Raw genomic sequence first — 23,515 nt, forward strand, 5'->3', positions numbered from 1 at the left:
GAAACTGATATCATGAAAACAGAAACTTTCCTAAGAGGGGAGCTGGTTAAAAGAGAGTATATTCTGATGCAAAGCTTCTGTCACAATCAATTTCATCTTCTGGCTCACAGCTTGGAGCCCGGTGACTGTAACCCATCAGGGAGAGCCCTCAGAGGATTTTCACGAGGGTGGGAAACACGTTAGCACCTCCTCTCTTTCCATCCCAGAACAACAGGGCTTTCCTTTCCTCCCTAGCCTGCTCCCGAGAGCACATTGCTTCTCCTTGCCATCAGGAGAAAATGGGCCCAGTGAATCTGTTTAGAGACTTGTGCTAAAACACCTTACAGAAACAGTGCTGCCCAAGAGGTATTTCCCTTGATCTTTTCAAGATCCTTTTGAAGAGCAGCTTCTGGGGGACAAATCAGATGTGCTTTCCTCCCGCCTTCCTTCTTTCCCCTTCCTTTCTGCAGAACGTTTCGAAAAGTTCACTAGGAAGGATGGTAGAGCGCGCAGAATAAAGACGCAGATGACTGGTTTAAAAAGAGGACAGAATCAGTGATGTGTGTCCCCTGGTTCCCTTTATTGGAATTGTCTGGTGTTCCTGTTTGTGATTCTCCTCAAGCTTTTGGAAAGGGAAAGAAACCAAAATAGTGCCCACGATTACAACAGGCCAGGGTTGAAATGTGCCGTGTGGTTCCTTGCCTGAGTTGGACCAGAGTCCTGCGGTTACCCAACTGCTGAATTAACCAGCAGATGCCCCTGTGGTAAAATGTAGGGTCTTAGAACTTACAGGGGATCTTCAGGGAAAGAAAAATCATTTCAAAATATTTCAATGCTCCAATCTCAAAAACTGATTCATTACAAATCAGACCTGCTGTTCTGAGGTATATGTGGTTTGATAGGTGAAATAAACTTGAAAAGAGCTCATTTTAAGCTCTATTTGGGTGGCAAAAAGTTCAAATTTCATGAACTGCATCAAGTTTTAACCACCAAAAATTGGTTATTCAGGTTCTGGACATATACACTAAAAATGTTCTGAGCTGTGTTCTGAACTTTTGTTGTATTTCTAATTTTAACTTGACTCAACATACAGAGAGGAGTGGGAATGGGTCCAAAAGCTTTCTGGCTCGGAATCTATGGAAAGTGTGGATCATACTCCTGACTGCCCCATGCGATTGTTCTTCTACGAGCTCCAGATGGCAGTGAAAGCTCTCCTTAAGCAGATCAATATACCTCTACATCAGGTACTAGTCTTTATCATTATTTTTCTCTTCTTTTTATGACTCATGGAAACTGAGTTATGGTGTAAAACTCAAGCGGTGAAAAATTACACGCATATACATTTTGTTCATTGACTCACATGCCGCGTTGCACCTACATGCACGTTTTCAGTCTGATGCCTACACACGGGCACTGAGCACACTTTTGTACCTTTACACTAGCTCTTCCAGGTTGACGTCTCCCAAAGTTCCCAGACCCCACTCTATTGTGGTCTGGTCAAACAAGGAAAAATTGGCTAACCCACCCTGAAAGACATCAGCTCTTAGCTTCAGGAGAGCGTGAAGCAAGGGGAGTAAACAAATAAGTGTACAGTTAGATTTGCAAATGATTTCCTTAAGAACAGCAGATGACTGGTAATATGAACCTAGAGCAGTGGCCAAGGTTGTTGCATGCTGTCTTTCCACAAACAGAAAATTTACTGTCAAAATTATTGTCTTGTCTAAGTCCAAACGTGCAGATCTCACCTCCACTAATAAGCAACTTTTAAAAAAGAAACTGTTGGCTCAGAAGACAAGAGTCAAGGTTTACTAGGTTTTGCCTAGTGAGCTAATATCATGTAGCATTAGATTCTCTTCTTTTTGCATTTACCATCTCTCTCCACTCAATACACACACATACTATTTCTATACACACGAGTAAAATAAGCCAAGTTTAGCCTGCAAACAGGGACACTGTAACAGGAGTGACTGGCTCTCTTTAAACCACAGACAACCTGAACTGGCCTCTGACCCAAGGAGACAAGAGGACAGATTAAAGACGCCAAGAGTGTTCTTCCATTAGGGTACTACTCTGATTACAAGTCAATGTTGCAAAGCTAGTCCAAAACAGCTAACGGTGAAAAAGAATAAATTGTATGAGATGCTATAAAGACACTAGGGGAGTTAACTGGATTATTCCAGGGGTGGCCATATACTCAGGAGGAGGAAAAAAAATGCCAGCTCAACTTCTGACAGTAGATACCATTAAAGGGTTTCTTGGGCTTAGCAGGTCTGAAGCAGCTCATATTTCATTGGTGACTCTTGGGCTACGCATACATTGGGAGCAGGCTGCCCAACTGCCTAAGAGTACATACGACATTTTTTTTTTTTTTTGGTACTTGTAAAATTTTCTCAGTCCTTGGCCAGAAACTACATTTTCCCCCCTTAACCAACTTAAATTGAAACTAGTGGATTTTTAATTCAATCCATTTTTGTTGCTTCATGTAATTATATTCATCATTTTGAAAAGCCCACAGAACGCAATCATTTTCTGCTTTTATAAGAAGCATAAATGTTGTTTTCAGAGTTTATGTGGAACATTACTGCCTTAAATCTTGATTTTATATAGCATTATTAAATGGACTGAACCCTAATATTTATGTTGTATAAAAATTCCAAGCTTAAAGTCATGTAATTTTGTTAGATGTTTTATGCCAGTTTGGTGTTGTTTATGTAAGTGCCATGTTGTAACTCTCCTATTTTTCCTCCGCGCGTGTCCCTCTGCAGGCAAGGAACTTCCGCCTCTACACACAGGAGGTGTTGGAAATGGGTCACAATGTGTCCTTTCTTCTCCTGCTCCCTGCCTCAGACGACGTCTGTACAGCCCCAGGACAGAATAATCCTTACACCCCACACTCAGGGTTTCTTAACCTCCCTCTTCAGATGTTTGAACTTGGTATAGTAGCTTGTTTCACCTAGAAATATTAACCCAGCCTCCTTATAATAAAATCACAAAGTTATATCTGTTCCCCCTTGTCCCAGTGGAGGGTCAATAAATCACATGATGGCTTTGGCAACAACCCTTCCTAGAACTGTGTACAAGTCTGAGAGAAAGCAAAGCTCCAAGACTATGTGCCTGAGCAATAATTACTGAAACTTAGCTAAGGCCCAATGGAGAGGCGGGACTTCTGAACAGAAAGTTCAGTTATCAGGCTGCAGTCCTTGCCTCCCCCTTGCTTTCCTAAAGCATAAATATAAGAACTGATGTTTTCATGAAAAGCACTGCCCCTTCTCTTTCTTTTTTTTCCTCTCTCCCCATCTTCCTGCCCCTTCTTTACTCCAACTGGGAAAAACACTGAAATTAAAATGTAAAGTGCGTATCAATTTAAAGCAGAAAAAGGTCTGTAACTTTAAGCAGTGCTAACTTATTAAATAGACTCTAAATTTCTAACAGACCATTTGAGAAATTGACAGGGTCTCCCAGGAAGCAATATTGTGATTATAATGTGGGATTCTCAATGGTAGAAGATCTCATCCTGACTTTCAAAAATGGGTAGCCTGGGCCCCGGGTTCTCTATTTTTACAGAGACCCCTGCTGCCCACTGAAAATGTGAATAGGGAGGCTTTGTCTCCTCTCTATGCTTCATCTTGTAACAGGCCAATAAGAGGCAATTAACAAGCGTTCCGTCAGTTCAAATGGACTGTAGGACCTGTGGGCGTGGGAGTGAATGGGTGGGTGGAATAGAAGGCAGTCTCTCTTTGGATTGCTCCCCAGCTGCCAGATTTAGCAAGAGACAAGGCAGCTGACTGACGTTTCATTTTGAGACCTGGGCATCTGAATTTGAATTTATCTCTTGAGGATAAATGGATGACGTCTCCCAGTTTCCCTTGCTCCAAGGAGTTTACATGCTCAAAAGCTGATGAACAGCAATTGCTCTTTTCCAGAGGAGGGAGAGTTATTCAGAGAAGCCTGAATCAGACTTGCAGACGGAGACTCGAGGGTGCTGGGTCCTCTACTGTGTGGCACTGGCAATCATTTAGCTTTCTTGTAGCTTTTCTGTGCCACATGACTGATAATATTGGCCATAACACTCCCAAGATGCCTGAATGTGACTGTGGCCATTTAATGAGTTCCCCATACAGTGGACATTTTTAGTCTATGATATAACTGCACTGCTATGATGAAACATGGTTTGAGTCAAAGACTTTCAATTCAGGTCCACACATACACATCAGGCGTCTACTGTGGAGATTAAGAGATGAGTTAAGACAATGACTCTGCCCTCAAGGGGCTTTTTAGTACAGTGGCAGGAGTAAAATAAAGATACAAATTAAATTTTAAAATACGTATAATGTGCTTAAATCTTAAGTATTAAGTGATACTGAAAAAAAGTAAGGAAAGCATGTTTTCTTAAAGAAGGCATCAGAAAGCCACCTTGGAGAGAGGGTATTTGTTGTAGGTGTTAAAGAATGGACTGGCTGCTAAGAACAAGGATAATGAAATCTCTCTTGTCAAAAGGAGCAGAATGAGCAAATACATAATAGAAGAACTCAGAAAGAATCAGAAAAAGAGCACGTGGTCCAGTTTAGCTCGATCTGGGAAAGGACCGGAGGCAACAGTAGCCATAAGCCTGTGAGGACAAGCTGTAGCCGTATCGGGCGGTATTTTATGAATCAGGCTGAGGAATATATTTAAGATGAGCTGAAAGCAGGATTGGGGAGATAATTCAGAGGCTGTAATAATATTGTGATGTCACAGTAGAAACAAACTCAAAGGAAACAAGTGTAGATGTGAGACGTGTGGGAAGCAACCGACAAGACTGGGCAGCTGTTTGAATGAGGACAGTCAGAGCTCAGAGACATCTAAGCACCCCCATGGTTTTCAGTTTCAAAGACTGTGAGGATATTGCTACCATTACCAGACCTAATGAAACCAGGAAAGAAAATGCTTTGGGGAAGAATATGATGCTCTTAGCTCTGAATATCTTGAGCTCAGTGGTAAAGAATCCACCTGCCAATGCAGGAGATGGAGGTTTGATCTCTGGGTCGGGAAGATTTCCCCTGGAGTAGGGAATGGAAAAGTGCTTCAGTATTCTTGCCTGGAAAGTTCAGTGGGCAGAGGAGCCAGGCGGGCTATAGCTCCTGGGGTCCCAAAGAGTCAGATGTGACTGAGCATGCACACGTCTTGAGCGTGCAGGTGTTAATTCAACATCCAAGAGGACGTATACAACTGGCAGTGGAAATGCAGGAGACGAAGTTGGTTACTAAACACAGGAATTTGGCCAGACTCTGCTGGTAACAGATGAAGCCATGGAAGTGAGTGCTTTCCCATGGATGGATAAATGACAGAGAAAAGAACTAAAGAAAATCCTTTATTGGAGAGCGAACTGAGAGCCCATTCTACGTAAACAGGCCATACTGTTCCATGATTACAGGCAAAAATACATGAGGCTCGTTTCTCGATGTTTCAGGGGCCTGGGTGGGAACAACCAATGGTTTAGTATCAATCATAACAGTACACGACTCCCAAGATCCTGGAGAACCAAGCCCTGCAAGCATCCTATCTTTCTTGCTGGGAGGCTCCCACGCTCTTCTTGGGCAACCACACTTTATCCCACCACTGTTACTCTCCATTCTACAATTTCCTGTCTTCACCCATTTCTTCATTAATTCATCTATAAATATTTATTAAGTAACCTACTATGTGCCCCTCCTCCCAAGTGGCTAAGTGGTAAAGAATCCTGCGGCCAGTGCAGGAGATGCGGGTTCCATCCCTGGGTCAGGAAGATCCCCTGGAGAAGGAAATGGCAACCCACTCCAGTATTCTTGCCTGGGGAAATCCCATGGACAGAGGAGACTAGCAGGGCTATAGTCCACGGGGTCACAAAAGAGTCAGACACAACTTAGCGACTAAAACTGAGCAACTGAAACGACTATGATGTGCCAGGCATTATTCCAGGTATTGAAAAATCAGCGAACAAACTCCTCATGGGGCCAATAATATTCCAGTGGGGGAGACAAATAGTAAACCAATCAACAAACATTAGTATTGGAAATGTCAGGCAGTAGTGAGAGCTGGAAGCAAAAATAAATCAGGGTAAAAGGCTAGACTGAAGGGACAGGAACTGCACTTTTGTATAAGATGACGAGGAAAGGCCTCTCTGAAGAAGATAATCTGAGCAGAGATGAGAGATTTCCATGGAATGAAAATAGCAAGTGCAAAGGCCTGAACAGTAAGAGTGTGCTTGACTGAGACATCAGTATAGATGGAATGTAGGTAAGCAAGAGCAGCAAAGACAGGAAATGATATCAGGTCAGCATCAGAAGGTCATTCATGGCTTCATCGGTCATAATAAGGACTTTGGATTTTATTTTTAGTGTGCTGGAAATCCAATGGAGACTAACTTTTAATACAAGCTCTGCAGAATACAGTAGTCCCATAGGGTGTTCCTTCCTAGGATTACTGGTGGGGGAGAGAGACTGTCACACAGGAGGATGCTGTGAGACTCTATGAGCAGGGTTGAGCTGGGGCAGAGTGGTACAATCGTAGACCCACTGCCCCCCACAGCTTGAGGGCTGATATCCCCAACCCTTTGGAGAGGAAGAGGCTAGCACTCCTCTGCAGTTATAAAGCATGTGCCTGGGCTGCCCCAGGAATAAAAGGAAAAGCCCTTAGAAACTGTCCTGAAATGTGGCATCTTGGGGATTTGCCTATACTGAGGAGGTGACCCTGCCCTGACCCCATGGGTAGTCACAACTGACTGTAGGCCTATGAAGAGGAAAGCTGACTTTTATCGATTTCATTGACTCTATGACTTTGACTGACTCGATGAGCAAGATTAAGAAACTGGGAAATTTTTTAAAACCAGTTTGAAGCCTGGTATGCATTTTATACTTCAGTGTTCAGCTATATGCTTCATTCAACAAACATTTACTGAGTTTCCACCTGGCATATAGTACCACTGTATGCCAAGTACTATGCTAGGGCTGGACACATAGACATTAATAGGACACAGTCTGCCCACTGGAAGCCTAGAACCCAGTGGGGGATATTATCTATACCAACAGTCCCAATCCAATGAAAATTCTTCTGTGAGAGGTCAGTTGCTGAATTTCAGAGAAAAAACACCTAATCCTTTCTTACAGAGATAAGATTTAAGATAGACTTTGAAGTATAAGTAAATATTCAGGGGAAAAAAAAAAAAAAAAAGGTAGACCAGGAAAGGAAAATCATTGTAAGCAGGAATAGCATGCACAAAGGTTTGGAGACCTAGGAAAAATGCATTTCACTTTAGCACACTCTGAGTAGCTCACTGCGACAGATGCTTAAAGCATCTGAGCAAGTGTGACAGGAGACAAAACTAAAATTGAAAAAAAAGGAAAACTCACGAAGGGCTAAGCCACCCCAAAGCAGTTAGACTTTATTCTATAAGCAATAAGGAGTCATTAAAGGTTTTTAAGGAAAAGAATAATATGGTTATTACCATAACAACTCTGGATTGCAGGACAACAAGAAAAAGGCTTGGCCTAGAGGCAATGAGACAGTTAAGAGACCGGCCCAGGTGGGCATTGATAAGAACTCAGACGGAGACTGCCACAGCAGGGGGACAGAAGAGAAGGCAGGGGCAAGAGGAATTTAGAAGTTAAAGTCAATAGGACTTTGTGATTGATTTAATGTGGCTGAAGAGAAAGATGGAGGAGCCACGGAGTCTGAAGAGGGTGCTGAAACGGATAACGCTGCCATCTACCAAAGCAGGAAATAAGAGGGGAGGAACAGGTTTGGGGGAGGGGAGAGATGATGAGTTAGTTCGGTCTGACAAATGATGAGTTTTGTTTGAGGGGCCTGTGGGATATCCAGGCATTGAGCCTAATGGAATCCAGGCCACAAGCTTATAAGAAATGGCACAGTCCCAACCCTCATGCCTAATGCCCATTTTTCATGATTTAGGATACCATTCCTGAATTCCAGCTGTCAACTCGTTCACTACCAGGAATCTTTAGAGAGGCATCTCATACCCAGGTTCTTTCTGATACCTTGGCAGAGAACCACAGAACTACACTGAGCCTAAGAGTTAATCTTATTGGTTCCTTAGCTTCCAGACTAGGCTACGTGGCCCAGACTGATGGGACTCTATTGAGTAAGCGATCTTTAGGAAGACTATTCTAACCTCAGTCCTGTTCTAATATTCAAACCACTAAATGCCCCATTCTTCCCAGGGGGATGGGGAAGGGATGTGAACAAAAATTCATTTTGCATCTGATGTGTGCCACATGCTGCCCAGGCACTTTATTATTATGTTGTTTTATCTTAGGTAGACATTATTATCCTCGTCTTACCTATAAAAAAAAAAAAAAAAATACCTGAGGCTCCCTGGGGTTATATGCCTATTATGAAGGTAGTAAGTGGTAGAAGTATAATTCAAATCCAGTTCTGTCTCCTACCTAAGCCTAAGCACCTTCTGCGCTACAGTACCCCTAATCTGACTCCCAGTGTCGGTGCTGACGGCATTTTAGTCTGTCACTATCTTACAAAGAGAAAAGACAGAGAAAACACCGCAGAAAATTAGTCTTCGTTTGTAAATTACTAGCAAATCATGCGGTCTGGGATAATGCATTTTTGAATCCGTTTACCATTTTGCCTGCAAAATGCATGTGATTCACATTAGGAAAAAAAATTAGAAGCTTCCAGTCTATCCTCCCCTTCTCAGTGATGGCTACCAAATGTATCATTGCTAAACCACAAAAGACTATGTTAAAGTCACATTTGTTAAAGTGACATTAAAGGCTCCGGATGAAAACCCCTAGAGTGGGAAAGTGAAGCACTGTCCTTGTCGTCGGAAGGTCCTCGGCGCTCACTGTGGCGGGTGGCGCAGCCGTGTGGGTGCTGGGAGACCACCCACTGATCCGAGGCTCTGACCACAGAGAAACTCAGCAAGAGGGAGTTGTGGACACCCTGGCGTTCTAGAATTCAGATGGGACTGATAGCATTTCCTCTAAAGAAATTCTTCAGTGCCTCTATCTTCCAGTCATATTTTAGAAAGAAGGGAAAAAAAGATGATTTTTTTTTTTTTTTGCAACTTGGTTTGGAAAGGCAGACTGTGAGACACTTCACTCTTCAGCCAAGAGAGGACATCTGTCAAGTGCAAACAGGATATAATTCCTCCTTGAAAGGCATGAAGACACATTCAGGGAGCTACAAGGGTCAAGAGTAAGCTGAAAAGTAACTGTGATTCTTTCCTGTAGAGCAGCCAGTAAATATCAGACTTGAAATATACCTTTTGAAAGAGGAAAATCAAACGCACCTTGAGGAAAGAGAATAGAGGGGAAAAGGAAACTTTGGAATAAAGTTCTGCTGTCTTCACATACATTCTGTTGTTCATTCAGGCAATAAACCATAACTGAGAAGTTAGCCCCCCCACCCCCACCCCCACCCCCACCCCCGTGGCTCACATCATAGAATCTGCCTGCAGTGCAGGAGACCCGGGTTTGATCCCTGGGTCAGAAAGATCCCCTGGAGAAGGGAATGGCAACCCACTCCAGTATTCTTGCCTGGAAAGTCCCATGGACGGAGGAGCCTGGCAGGCTACACAGCCCACGGGATGACAAAGAATCGGACACAGCTGAGCAACTAACACGACTTGACTTGAGAAGTCCCAGTGCTCCAGGTTTTGAGGAAATGAACATTAACAGGAGATATGGTTTTTGCCCTCAAAGAAATCAGTCCAGTAAACACATTATTACAGTAAAGCAGGATGAATGTCCTGGTGTATTTAAAAACAAGCGGTCTAGGACCACAAAAGACAGAAGCTAATTCTGCCTGGAGTGAAAGAGGTACCAGTCAAGATTTCACTGAGGAGAAGATATTTAGCCTGAATATTCAAGTATGAGAAGAAGCTGACATGAAGGTATTGGTAGAGAAGGTACTGGAGGAGGAGGAAATGGCATGTTCACAGACATGGAACAGCTTGACCAAAGCATAGAGTCGATGCAGGCAGAGGGTGGAAGGCATGACTGAGGATAGGTTAAAATCCTAGATCTCAAGGAGCTTGCTTTACTGTGATGTTTGGATTGTATCCTGAGTCACGAAGGTGCTCTACGGAGGTGTATAATCAAGGGAAAGCATGACATGTAGATCATTTGGGAAGAGCTCAATAATTTGCATTTACTGAGATCAGTTCTGCTGTGTGTCAGACAAGGAACAGTTAGAGCGGAGGAAGTAGAAGGAGGGATCTAATACAAGAGAGAAAGAAAGAAAAAAAAACCCAGAACCAAAACTCCCCAGAATCAGAAACCACTCCTTGAAACAGTGCCCAGCTGGATTAAGGACGGACCACTGGAGCCGTCACTCCATCCTTCTCTACCCCTTCAATACAAGGAAATCCAAGCAGAGCAGGTCACCCTTAACCTCACGTGAGTTTCATCCGGAGGGAAAATCAAGCCAGGAAGCAGGCAGTGGTAAGATGGGAATTGTAGGGCACACAAAGTCTCTCAATGTGCAGAGAGGTAGGGCTTCCTCAGTGAGGTGTGGAGATGACCAGATGCCCCGTTTTGAGGTAGTGTGGTTTTAGCTTCCCAAAATGGCCAGGTCTAGGTCTCCGGAATCAATAGCAAAGAGGCCTGAGGGCAGTAATTAGATGTTCTTCCTGGAATTCCTCACCAAAGAAGCCAGAATAAAAATGCTTCCACAGATCTGGTGAGTTATTACAGCCCCATTTCCGAAGCATGGAGCACACTGATACAGGTCAGAGGCACACAGCGTGAGTGAGGTTCCTGGGAAGTGACTCTCCAAACTCAGCAATGGCCAGGAAGAGTCTGGTACTATGCAAGTCTGAATCAGAATGCTTGCCTCATCTTACTGGACTCTGAAGTTATAGTATGTGAGCAGAGCCGATCAGAGAAGCATGAAAAACCTGACCACCTCAGGCTGCCTGCATCAGGCTGAGACCCACGCCCCTCTCTCCCTTCTCCACGGCAGAGATGAAGGTTAGGCTGTCTCCACTGGCCTCTAGCCCATTATCTTTTAAGAGAAGAAGGGGAAAACAAAACTGGTCTGCAGCACGCTAGCTCCATCATCTTTCCAGAGGAGTTGAGGAGTGGAGAGGCAGGAGAAGAATCAAAACTCATCATACTCGGTCCTTAGGAAGTTTCCCAGCCAGACAAAACACAAAACACACCCTGAGAAAAACATGTCTTTTATCTTCTGGGACTTCTGGCCTTGGAAAGGAACACGCAAGATACACACTAGAAATCAGACATGGCAATCAAAACTGGGTTTCAAATGGATGCTTGCCTCTTTTTTTCTCTTTAAATTAGTAAGCAAACTTATTTTCCCAGTAGTAGCCCAACTTTAGGGGCTGAACATAAGCTGCAGCTTGAGCCAACTCCACTTCCCCATACCCTACCAGGACTTGGTAAACCTTAAAAGGGAATACTGTCTGACTAAAGCCAGACAACTGGCCCCTTAAGAGCACATTTATAATTTATTTATGGCCTAATATTTTCCAATGATAGGATTAATAAATCATGTTTTCATTCAACTTGTTTTCTCTGAGGTATGAATTTCTCTATTTTGATACCAGATCTTAACATGTTTTATTTTGCTTGTCCATTTTCCAGTTCATTTTTGCAGCTACAGGGAGAAATTTATTAGTCTGTATTGCCGCCTTTCTGCTGTTGCGGAGCTGGATTCTCTGAATACCCAACAGTCCCTGAGGGAAGCAATCTCAGACAGCGAAGTTGCAGCTGCCAAACAAAGACACCAGCAAGTCTTAGATCTCATTCAGGTAACAGTTTGTTTTATCTGAGGTAAGAGGAAGAAGGAAGGGACAGGGTGGTGAGGATGAGACCCAAGCATGAGAAAGAACAGCAGTCTGGGCAAAAGACCACTATGTGCAAATAGACTGTTAATTTGGTTAAAATGCAGAACTCAGGGAAATACGAGTTTTTAAACAAAGGCTTAAGAAAAAGCTACAGATAAATCAGTGTTAATAAGACCTCTATCAGGCCCTGTCGTGGGTCGCTGTAGTCTCCTACGTTGAACAGAAAAACAACTGCCAGAAGAAGTGGAGATCAGAACATTAGTACCCAGTAGCCCAGTGATAATTCCAACAGAAAGAAAAACTGTATTAATTCATTCAATATCAGAGAGAAAAAGAACAGAATGACCCATCGGCTTATGTAAACCCAAATTCAGGACATAAGATCTCTCATTCTTTGGACTTCTTTCTGGCAGAACTGACATTTTAATGCATAGCTATAAAGGCTTAAAAATGTGTGAGCCCTATGGTGACGTCTCAGGGTCTTGAGACAGTGGGACTGAGTAGTCATCAAGAGAATTTGGATCTGGTCTGAAACTGCCCCTAAATCCCTTGGACAAGTCTTACAATCTTTATGCCTGTGTGCGTGCATACTAAGTTGCCTCAGCAGTGTCCAACTCTGTGCGACCCTATGGACTATAGCCTGCCAAGCTCCTCTCTCCATGGGATTCTCCACACAAGAGTACTGGAGTGGGTTGCCATGGAATCTTCTTCTCCAGGGGATCTTCCTGACTCAGGGATTGAGCCTGTGTCTATTACGTCTCCTGCATTGGCAGACAAGTTCTTTACAACTAGCGCCATCTGGGAAGCCCTTTTATGCCTGCGGTATAACCCAGCTCACAAAATGGATGCACGGTCCCCTCTTAACCTCAGGGGACACATCTCAAGACTGGATGACTGAAACTGCAGATAGTGCCAAACCCTGGATATACTATGTTTCCCTATATGTACACACCTGTGCTAAGTTTAATTTATAAATCCGGCACAGCAAGAGATTAGCAACAATAATAAAATAGAACAGTTATAACAATATATTGTAACAAAAATTATGTGAAAGTCTTATCTCTCAAAATAGCTTATTGTACAAATTTAATGTCTTTTTCCATCTTAACTAAACACTAATTATGTACTGTGGCCATGACTGTGCGATTTGCGGTACAACAGCAAAACCACTAGGAATTCCTTTTTCCTTTTTCACAGTTTCATGGAATGAAGATTCATTCTTATCATAGATCTTAGCAATTTCACCATACAGGTTTTTTGTCCCTTACCTTATCAAGTATAGGACTGTCAACTGTTCAATTAAAGAAAGCACTTTGTAGCTTCTCTTTGTCATAAGCAAATTGCCAGCATCTTGCACTCTTGCACTTTGGGGCCACTATTAATTAAAATAAGGGTTACTTGAACACAAGAATTATGACACCACAGCAATCTGATAACCAAGGTGGCTACTAAGTGACTAAAGAGTGGGATACGCTGGACAGAGCGATGATTCACATCCTGGGAATGCTGGGCAGGATGACAGGAGATTTGATCCCGCTATTCAGAACAATGGCAATTTAAAGAGTTATGAACTGTTAAACAGTTCATAAACAATGGCATTTAAACAGTTATGAACTGTTTAATTCTGGAATCTTCCATTTAATATTTTCAGACCTCAGTTGAGCAATGGTTATTGAAACTGCAGAAAGCAAACCATGAATAAGAGGGGACTTCTATAACAGCAATAACTCCATCATGAATATCACTTTGATATATATTCAGATCAATCTGATAAATAAATATTTGTTGGACACAAGCGTTGGGCACTGTAAGGGAGATATGAAGTTGAATTACACATGGTCCTTGAACTTCACTTAAAATTCATTAGGGTAAACAAGAAATGTGTATAAATACTATCTCTAAAAATGATTTAGGTGCCAAATTTGTTGCCTCATCACTCAGTCATGTCCGACTCTTTGTGACCCCATGAACCGTAGCCCACAAGGCTCTTCGTCCACGGGATTTTCCAGGCAAAAGTACTGGAGTGGGTTGCCATTTCCTTCTCCAAGGTACCAAAAGAGAAATATAAAAAAAATAAAGTAAAAATGTTTTGTGTCAACACAAAGAAGTAAAAATTTACTTATATTTGTGGGCATTAAAAAAAAAAATGCCGTAGAGGATGTAACTGATATGTGAGCTGGGCCTAGGGGCAGAGGTTAGTCTCAGTGAGGAGAGACAGAATGAGGAGCTGCCAAAGAAGCATAACCAGATAAGGGAGAAAGAGCGGAAAAATCCTACCTGGGGAATGATGTGTAACCAAGATTAGTTTGGGCATAAACCGAGTAAAGGACAATGGTGAAAAATTAGGTAAGAATGAAAGGAGCAATGAAATCAGATCACATGAGGCTTTATTAGAGACCATAGTAAGAAATTGGTGCTTGATGCTGTAGGCCGTAGGTACCCAGCCAAAGTGTTGGAGAAAGTCAGTGACAGGATCTCACAGATGTTGAAGACAGATTCAAGCAGCGGAGGATATTCCTCCCATTCGCATTGACGTGTGGCCACACTGGTTGCTCACAGTGAGCACTCATTCTCATTGGCTACTAAATCATTTGCACGTCATTCCTAGACTTAAGGAGAAGACTAAAGGCAGGGAAACCAGATGCAAAGCTATTAGACAACCCTCCAAGCAAGTAATGAGGACCTAAGATGAGAAAATGCCGTGAACTTTGGGCAAATAAAGTTCTCTAAATCTCAATCTCCTCGTCTGTAAAATAGGGATGATAATAATAGGAATAGCTTTCAGTGTCACTGAGAGAATTGAATACGATAATACATATAACGATTTCACTGAAGTGCGTGAACATAATAAGTGTGCAATAAATTATACATTCATCCACTAATAAGAAGGGAAAATACTTTAAAACATGATGTGCAAGACTGGGGGTTTATTAAGTCCTCGTGAAGAAGATATGGTGATATGCTTGCAAAGTGTGAGCCAGACGAGTCCTATCCTACTTCTCTCATCCTAAATGAGATATTTTAGGTGACCTCTTAGACTGAAAAAATAAACCTTTCCAGAACTTACTTGCTTTCTTGACCTGAAAGCACAGTATTTAAAAATTACGAACATTTACATCATTTATTTTATTTCTAGTAAAAATGAAAGATTGATAGGGGAAGGAGGTGGGGAAAAGAAGAAAGAAGCAGGGGGAGGACGTGAAAGACTGGCGTATCTTTTGAACCCAGTGTAAGGAGCAGGGGAGCATAGTAAGAAGAAGAATGACCAGAATTCAGTTACCATACATTTTTAGTCTGGAATCTTCCACTGATAAACCTTGGGCTATTGGCCAATTTATTTGATCCAAGGGTCTCAATTGTAAGAACTGGACTGGACGACTTCTTAAGCACTGAGTTGGCTCTAACACTTCGTGACTTCTTTAACAGCCGTAAATAGTTTTATAGAAGCGCTTCTTTAACTTTACCTTAGGTCCTATCTCCACTTTATTCCAGCTAAGGCTCCCCTGACTCCACTATGTCCAACCAAGAACACGGACTTTCTTTAGCCTGTCACATACTCCAAGAGTCCCTGGCTCCATCCTTCCTTCCAGATGACAGTCCTCGCCCCTTTCTCTCTCACCTAGCCTATGGCTCCTCTGCTTTCTCCTCTTTCCTTTTCAGCACACCATTAAGTGGGATGGATGAAGGCAAGCGAGGCCAGGAATTCTTTAAAGTTCTAGCCTGCTCTGGTTTCCTAAAGCAGGTAACTTGAGAGCCCTCTCTCCGTACTCTCCAGCTAGCCAGCCAGGTAAACGGAGACTTGGATGAAAGCCAGTTCTCCAAGAGTTCAAGAAAGCACTTCTTGGCCAGGCTAAAACCAGACCGTCTTGCACCCACAGCCTTCAGTGGACTTCCTTGCTCCGTCCAACATGGATAATTTCACTGACTAGAGTTAATGCAGGATCACCTCTCTCCTTAACGAGACTGGGCTTCTCAGTCTCTCCTGCTCAGAATGAAAACCAGCTGCAGCCATTCACCCATTGGCATCCAGCACTCAGTCCACCACACACCATAATCGGCAGAGGCAAGTGCCAGCTGTGGGAGCATTTGTGTGATTCCAGATCTAAGACAGTGTTGAAGGCACTACACAAACCAAACATTGTAAAGAGCAAGGGAGTCTGTGTAAATACAGTTGGGAAAAGAAGCCAAGCAGTGCAGCCAGAGAGGAAGGGCTGGGCCGGGGGAGGTGCAGAAAATCATAGATAAGGTATACAGCCTTTACGGACAACATATGCAGCAGAAATGGCAGAGTGCAGAGACTTGGCACTGGGCATATTTGGAGCTGCTAAAGCCGAAAGGGCAATTAGGCTATAATTTATATACTGGAATGCTTCAAATGCTCCTAAGCTGTAATAGAAACACAGCTCATTAAATATAGCCAATCTATCATCCCCTCAAGCACCTTGTAACTGTGCTGTGAGAAAGCCAATCACCTTTACATTTTAATAAAAATATTATCTTGCCTGCGTACAGAGAAAGGAGGGTAATTTATGGGATGAAAACCAAAATTTGTAAAGGGCAAAGTGAGAAATGGATGCAAAACTTTTAACCAACAGACCTAGTGAGTTCATGGGCTTTCTTTTTTAAAAACATGTCAGCAAGTCTTTAGAAGCTGTATTTGGACGTTAAAATCAAGGGGATTATGTTGTCAGTTATTTTTAGATCAACAGTATAAGGTAAAAATGAGTGAAAATTGTGCTTCTTTTAAAGCTACTTAACTAAGTCCGTTAAACTCAGTCTATAGGTTTCCCTCTACCTGGTTCTGATTTCTCTTAACACTTCTTCACTGCCATCACTGAGAAAAATTAAGAAATAAACAGTGTCTCTACACATAAGTTTTAAATTTTTTGTACTAAATCTCACTATCCATCCTCAGTAGTAAGGCTAAAACAACCTATCCAAAGAGAGCATGTGGAAGACAAGTTATTAATAATTGTATTCATTTCTTGAGGCTGCTGCAAGAAATTGCCACAAACTGAGTAGCTTCAACAGCAGGAATTTACTGTCTCACAGTTCCAAAGGCCAGAAATCTTAAGTCAAGGTGTCAGCAGAGCCACACTCCCTCTGGAGAGGGGGAGAATCTATCCTTGGCTTCCTCCAGCTCCTGGTGGCCACTGGCGTCTCTCGACTCGGGGCTACCTCAATTCAATCTTTGCTTCTGGTCACACAGCCTCCTCTTCTGTCGACCACAGCTCTGTCTGCCTCCCTCTCGTAAGGATGTCTTCATGCAGACACTCGTCACTGGAATCAAGGCCCACCTAGATAATCTAGGGTAAAATCCTCCCATCAAAATCCTTACCAATCACATCTTTTGCCATAAAAGGTAACATCCATTCTTTTATCATATAAAGTAATACAGGTTCCAGGGATTAGGATGTGGACATATATTTTGGGAGGTCACATGCCGTCCACTATAGTAACCATGATTGTATATTGCAACAACTGAAAATTGTATAAGAATGTGCAGATTACAATGTGCGCTCACCTACATCATCTTACTTAATCCTCAGAATAATTCTGTTCAAGGACAGAGATCTAAAGTATTAGATAACCATTCACTCATACCTTCGTTGGCTGAACAATCATTTACTGAGTACCTATTCTTTGCACAGCCAAGAGTAAAAGGTAACAGAAGCATAGTACCTGCCTTGGCAGGACCTCTAAAAGCTGCCCACAGTCATGCAGTGCCTCACTTTGAGATGAGAGTATGCTGCATGAGGTGAGATCAATAAAAGCTAGCTGAGAAAGCAACAATCTCATTAAGAAAATTTGTCCAAGCGTTAAATGGAACTTCCACTTTATTTACCCCTTGAACTTCAGATTTTTCCCTATAGAATGTTCAGTGGGCCTGCCACTGTTGAACCTTCAGCCCAGCTCACTGGCTGACAAAGCCTGAAGCTCAATTTCATGCTTTCATTAACAACACTAAAAACTCTGCTCAGTTCTGTCACTCCAGGATAGAACATTACCAGGAGGCAAGGGAAAACGGCAACCAACCATGCAGTGCCATGCATTAGCTCACTCAAACTTGCCTGTCACTCTGAACTCTCACAGTTTCAGAAGCCACTCTGTGTTTATTGGGAGCATCTGGTTTGTGGATATTCTTAAGTACAGATTAAGACTCTAAAATTTGAAATTTGAAAATAAAACAGAATATTAGATAGTCCCTTCTATAATCAGAGACATCTTAACCATGTAGTATTCATACAATAAACATCTTCTAGCTGGAAACTAAGTGACCCCAACTTTCTAAGGGTTCTTCAAAAATAAATCATAAAGTGTCAGAGCTGGAAGGGACCTTAGACATCATCCAGCCCAGCCTCTTCTTTTCACAGCGAGGTAAATGGGTCAGAAGTCAATGGCTTGCTCAAGGCACCCAGTGAAATTAGATGCAAAGCTGTTTATTCCAATAATGCTTTACTAGTTCACACAGGACTAAAACAATATTTCTTTCTCCACTTGTTCTGAAATTCAGACTTTATCATATGCCTTCCCCATAAATCCTAATGAGGAATATTTCATTACATGCTGAGAATTAATAGCAGTTTACGTGTGTGCAAAATGTACCCTGCAGTTTTATAAAGCACCTTCAAACTTATCATTTCACCCAATCATCACAGCAGTCCTGTGGCGTATAAAAGAAATATTTTGTCCACATTTCACAAATAAGGCAACTAAAGCTCAAAGGGGTCAAGTGATTTGCCAAAGGTTGTTATAGAACCAATAAGTTGCAGATCCCAGCTGGAATCCAAGTCTTTCACTATTTCCCTTAAATGAAATAGCCTCTTGGGTAAAAAACACGCAAGACACAAAAGGTAATAAAAACGAGATATTTTCAGGTTTAGCAAATCTATGTTGAAAATATTTTACCCATGCTCAAAACCAGATACTGTAGAAAATGTATCATGTTGGACCCTCAGGGAAACTTAACACCTTTTTAAACCTGTTCACTAATTCAATGCATGCATGTATGCTAAGTTGCTTCAGTCATGTCCGACTCTTTGCGACTACACGGGCTGTAGCCTGCCAGACCTCCCTGTCCATGGAGATTCTCCAGGCTAGATTATTGGAGTGGGTTGCCACGCCCTGCTCCAAGGGATCTTCCTGACCCAAGGATCGATACCACATCTTTCGCTGTCTCCTGCACTGGCAGGCAGGTTCTTTACCACTAGCATCACCTGGGAAGCTAATTCAATGTATTTTACCATTTTATTCCAAAGCAAATAGATGAAGTTTGGCGTGAAATGAGGTGGATCATGGATGCTCTACATTATGCAAGATACAAGCAACCAGTTTCTGGCTTATCCATCACTAAGCTGATAGATCCTTCAGATGAGCAGAACCTAAAGAAGATCAATTCTACATCATCCCATATAGACTGCCTTCCATCACCATCACCATCCCCAGAGACGCACAGAAGAAAGGCAGTGAGCGGTAAGCAATAAGATCCAAAATTCTGTGTTTCAGTCACCAGACGCTTGGTCCTAATCTCCACTGATAAGGTTTGCGCTGAGTCGTTAGACTCAGCAAGCAGTAGAAAACTTTGCTCAGCAGGAAGAGTCTAGAAGCAGAGAAGAAGCAAAATCAGCACAGAGGAGGGCAGGAAGCTCAGACAATGACCTGAGATCATATCCAGTTAGGAGTGGAGAAGATTCATGCCAGTTCCAGTTCAAGCTTCCCATATACAAAAGGAATTTGACCAAAACCAGGGAGTAAAGAAAACAGGCCCAGTCTCCAGTAAATAGGGACTGACAGGAAGGAGGCAGGAAGGAGGTCCTAGCCTGGGTAAGAGTTCCAGGCAAACTTCCCACCAACATGGCACCAATGTCCTGGGGTGAAGATGGGAAAGCAAGAAACCTTGGGTAAACTAGAATCCTGAGCCTGAGGCCAAATAAATAGGTTGGTCTAATCATGGATACAACAATCTGGAGACAACTTACAGATAAGCTGCAGGAGATGCCTAGCAAGCCACCTCCACTTTTGGGGATTAAATTCGACTTTACATGGCAAATACTACTAACTGAAAACAACATAAACACAAACTTCTGCAAAACCCTTTTATACATATAAACAGAGAGAAAACATACTAGTCAAAGGCAATATAATGAATGTTCTTGCCTAGAACATGTTGAAACAAATGCCATTTTTCTAATCAGTTAAAAAAATGGTATTCAAAGCATCTTCATTCTATATCTTATAAGAGCCAATTTTATATGTTCTACAATGATAATAATTGATATTTTTAATAAACAGTTCTAAAATGTGAACTTGTCCCATAGGGGGCAGCATGGTGTAGCAGAAAAAGCCTGGCCTTAGAAATCAAAGACCTGGATTCAAATTCCAGCTTTGCTGTGCTAGCTGTATGCGCTTGAACAGATTACTACATCTGAGCCTGTTTCTTTGTATGTAAAATGAGAATAATACTATATACACCTTGAAAAGTTATTTGTGAATAAGAGTCTATGTCAGAGGTTCACAGAACATAATAGACAATAAATTGCAATATAGTATTTAATGTTATTTTTATTTCAGAAAACTTTAGCGGGGATATGAACCTTTTCTATAAGGAAGTTTATGTACATTCTAAAAAACTTCAGTGTCTAAAAATCAAAACTTGGCAAGTGTAAGAACTTGAGAGACAGCTTATTTATATTACCAAAGGGTTCTATCATTTAACAAATAACTCAACAAAATAATTAGGTAGGTTTTATAGATTCCCAGTAAGCTCAGGATACAAATAAAACACTATCCCTACCAGAAGCTAATTAATGGGGGAGACAGACACATTACAAACAAGTTCATACTAACCGCATATGTGCTACTGGTATAGTAAGGATATGCGCAGGGTGCTATAGAATCTAATGGAGGTGTTAACCAGGAACTCATAAAATCAAAGAGAGCTTCCTGGAGGAGGTGACAAAGTCAAGTATTGAAGAATAAGCAGAATTTGAACTGAAAAAGAGGAAAGCATTATAAGCAGAGGAGGCAGAATGTGCAGGTGTGTTGTAGTTCAGGGAACTGGAAGCAGTCTGGCTGAACTCAGGATCTAACGATAGTATCCTTTTTTCCTTTTTTTTTCATTTAAAAAGCATTTATTGGTCACCCACTATGTTCCAGGCACTCTTCAAGGTAAAAAGGATAGTGATAAACAAAGCCAAGTCTGTGCTCCCATAGAGCTGGCATTCTAGGATGACAATGAAAATAGAAACAAGATGATTTCAGATAGTGAAAATTCCAAAGTATAATACAAAACAGCAATTAAGGTGGCTAGGAAGGGTGCTGAATCCACTAGGATAAACAGCAGAGACCTGTCTGTGAAGGTTACATTTGAACCAGCAAAAAAAAAAAAGATCCAGTTATGCAAAGATCTGGAGTCGGAATATCCCCAAGCAACAAGACAGCAAAAGGCCCTGAGGTGAGCGAAGGGTGAAAAGATGGCCAAAGTCTTTGGAGTAGATTGAACAGAGGGGCTGGTGATGAGAGAAGGGGTACAGAGAAAGGCAAGGGGCAGATCAGGCAGGGCATGGAAGGAAGCTGGAATTTTATTCCATTTGTGACCAAAAGCCACTGAAACCTTTTAAGCAAGGATTGATATAATCTGAATTATTCTTAAGAATCAAATCTGTCTCTTGCTTGAAGAGACCAATGTTGGAAACAGGGAGATCAATCAGAAAGCTATTAACAAAGAAGATAGAAAGTTTTCTGGCATCAGAACATTACTATGTCATTTACCAAAAAACAGATGGACAGGAGGAGAAAAAGTTTGAGTAAATGTGTATGGTGAATTTAGGTTAGTTTTAGGGCATTCCATGCAAAAAGAAACATTCAAAAGCAAACAGGATGCGTGGGGTGTGAAATTCAGAAAAGATAAATGAACTAATAATATAGATTTAATCATTGTTGACATATGACTGCTTGATATTCGCTATGAAAACACTTGATATTCCCCATGAATATGCTTGATATTCCCTAGAGAGAGTAGACAGAGTAAGAGAGGAGATGGAAAGATGTCTGCGGAACAGAACAGCAAGACTTCTTAAACTGAGAAGTAAAGACAAGAGGAAGAAGATAAAGAGAGCAGCGTCACAAAAATTAAAACATGTCAAATGATGGTAGGCAAGGTTAAATAGAACAACAGCTTCCATTGTTTTGTTTCGACTTTTCAGCAAGAAAGTCGTCAGTAACCTTGAAGACAGCAATTTGAGAAGAAAAGGAGATAGAAACCGAATGGGCATCGATCAGGGAGTAACCCGGAGGTTAAAAAATGGGACCAGTAAGGATACACTCTTCAGAATCTTGTAGCTGGGAAGGTGTGAGCTTGAAAGGGCATGTTGACAAGCCAGGACAGATATACCCTCCCTTGTTCCCCAATTCACATAACTCTACAAACAACTCTTCCATTTCACTCCCACCCTCACAGCCGTTGTCTGTCCTCTCTGCTCACAGAACTTTCTCAGTGTTTAATCTTCTCTTAGCCACAGGCTCCTAAGTAGGTCCCCCCCGGGCTGTATGCGGGTGGCCTCTCCTGTGCCACGTAAGTGCCAAATTCTCACGTTGCCCAGATGACGGGTTACACACACTCCCTGCTGGGAAGATCTGGCCAATTACACTTGGATTTTATTATTAACTTAAAATGTGAGCGATCATCATTCTGTTTCTTAAAATATAACTCTCTCTTGGGTCCATTTATTTCTGGGAAGCCAAGATTCCATGGGCTGTGAAACACAAAGATGTGGAGGGCAGCAAGTGAAAAATGGAACCTGGGGACAGGGAAACTGTTGGGAAAGGGGAGAAACATTTAGCATCCCCGCACAAAAGCAGAAGCCTTTCAGAGCAACGGAATCTGCACCTGCATACTCTGTCCTCTCCACTAGGGTGACTATTTTTAATTGCTTGGAAACCATTAATGAAAAGGGGAAAATCCAATTTAGAGGTACATCCCCTCTGGGTTGCTCATAGGTCAAAGTTTACAACACAGTTCCATTCAGCGTGAGCAGGGGTCACCTAATTTCTGAGAAGTCTGCTGGAAATGCAAAGCCTGTCACAAGCCTAGACTCTGGTACCAGCCCAAGATTCCGTTTGAAGGCTGTTGAGTCCCTTGGATTTGTTTGTGTGTGTATATGTGTATGTGGTTGGACGGGCAGGGTGGGAGGGCAGTGGAACTCTTTTACTTCCCATTTCTGTGTGGTTTTCAGACACAAAGTACAACTCGTCTGAGTCAATTAAAATTAAGCATCTCCCAAAGACCCAAGGGGGAAAGTTGGCTCCTAGCAGAGGCAGCACAAGGCAGGGGGTGGAATGACTGGTCCATGGCTAGGTATTTTCTCTCCCACTCCTTTTCTGTGGGTATAGTGGTCACAGACAGCAGCAATTTTTTTTTTTCCGATACTGCTATTTCTCCTAGTGATGCATGGGTGAGGCAACAAAGGGGAGGGGAGGCACTGTTTCCTTCAGATGCATGTGAAGATTATTCTGATCTTCCAAATGTAACTCTTCCCAGTAAGATTTTCCCAGATGAGGTGAAAATTAAGAACACTGTGGCATAAACTAAACAGCTCAAAAAAAAAATAATAAATAAATAAATAACAGGAATCTGAAGATGGGAAATTAGAAGGTGAACAAGCCCATGAGCTTCTACTCAAGGCTTGATGATTTAGAAACAGAATTCTTTGTTTCTAAATTATCCAAATTCTACTCAAA

At 42.1% G+C, this 23,515-nt stretch overlaps 1 protein-coding gene across 2 annotated transcripts in view; it reads left to right on the top strand.

Annotated features, from left to right (window-relative positions):
• ANKFN1 (ankyrin repeat and fibronectin type III domain containing 1) overlaps positions 1-23,515 on the top strand; it is a 481,844-nt gene that overhangs the window by 447,862 nt on the left and 10,467 nt on the right. The window contains exons 13-16 of one of the 2 annotated variants that reach the window (XM_069602536.1): positions 1,073-1,223; positions 2,745-2,913; positions 11,574-11,740; positions 19,036-19,249. In XM_069602536.1, coding sequence (XP_069458637.1) covers positions 1,073-1,223; positions 2,745-2,913; positions 11,574-11,740; positions 19,036-19,249 — 701 coding nt within the window. Of the gene's footprint in view, positions 1-1,072; positions 1,224-2,744; positions 3,237-11,573; positions 11,741-19,035; positions 19,250-23,515 lie in introns of those variants that run through there. The other variant, XM_069602535.1, reaches the window with a different exon arrangement.

This window comes from Ovis canadensis, chromosome 11, assembly GCF_042477335.2.
Source record: "Ovis canadensis isolate MfBH-ARS-UI-01 breed Bighorn chromosome 11, ARS-UI_OviCan_v2, whole genome shotgun sequence".
Lineage (NCBI taxonomy): Eukaryota > Metazoa > Chordata > Mammalia > Artiodactyla > Bovidae > Ovis > Ovis canadensis.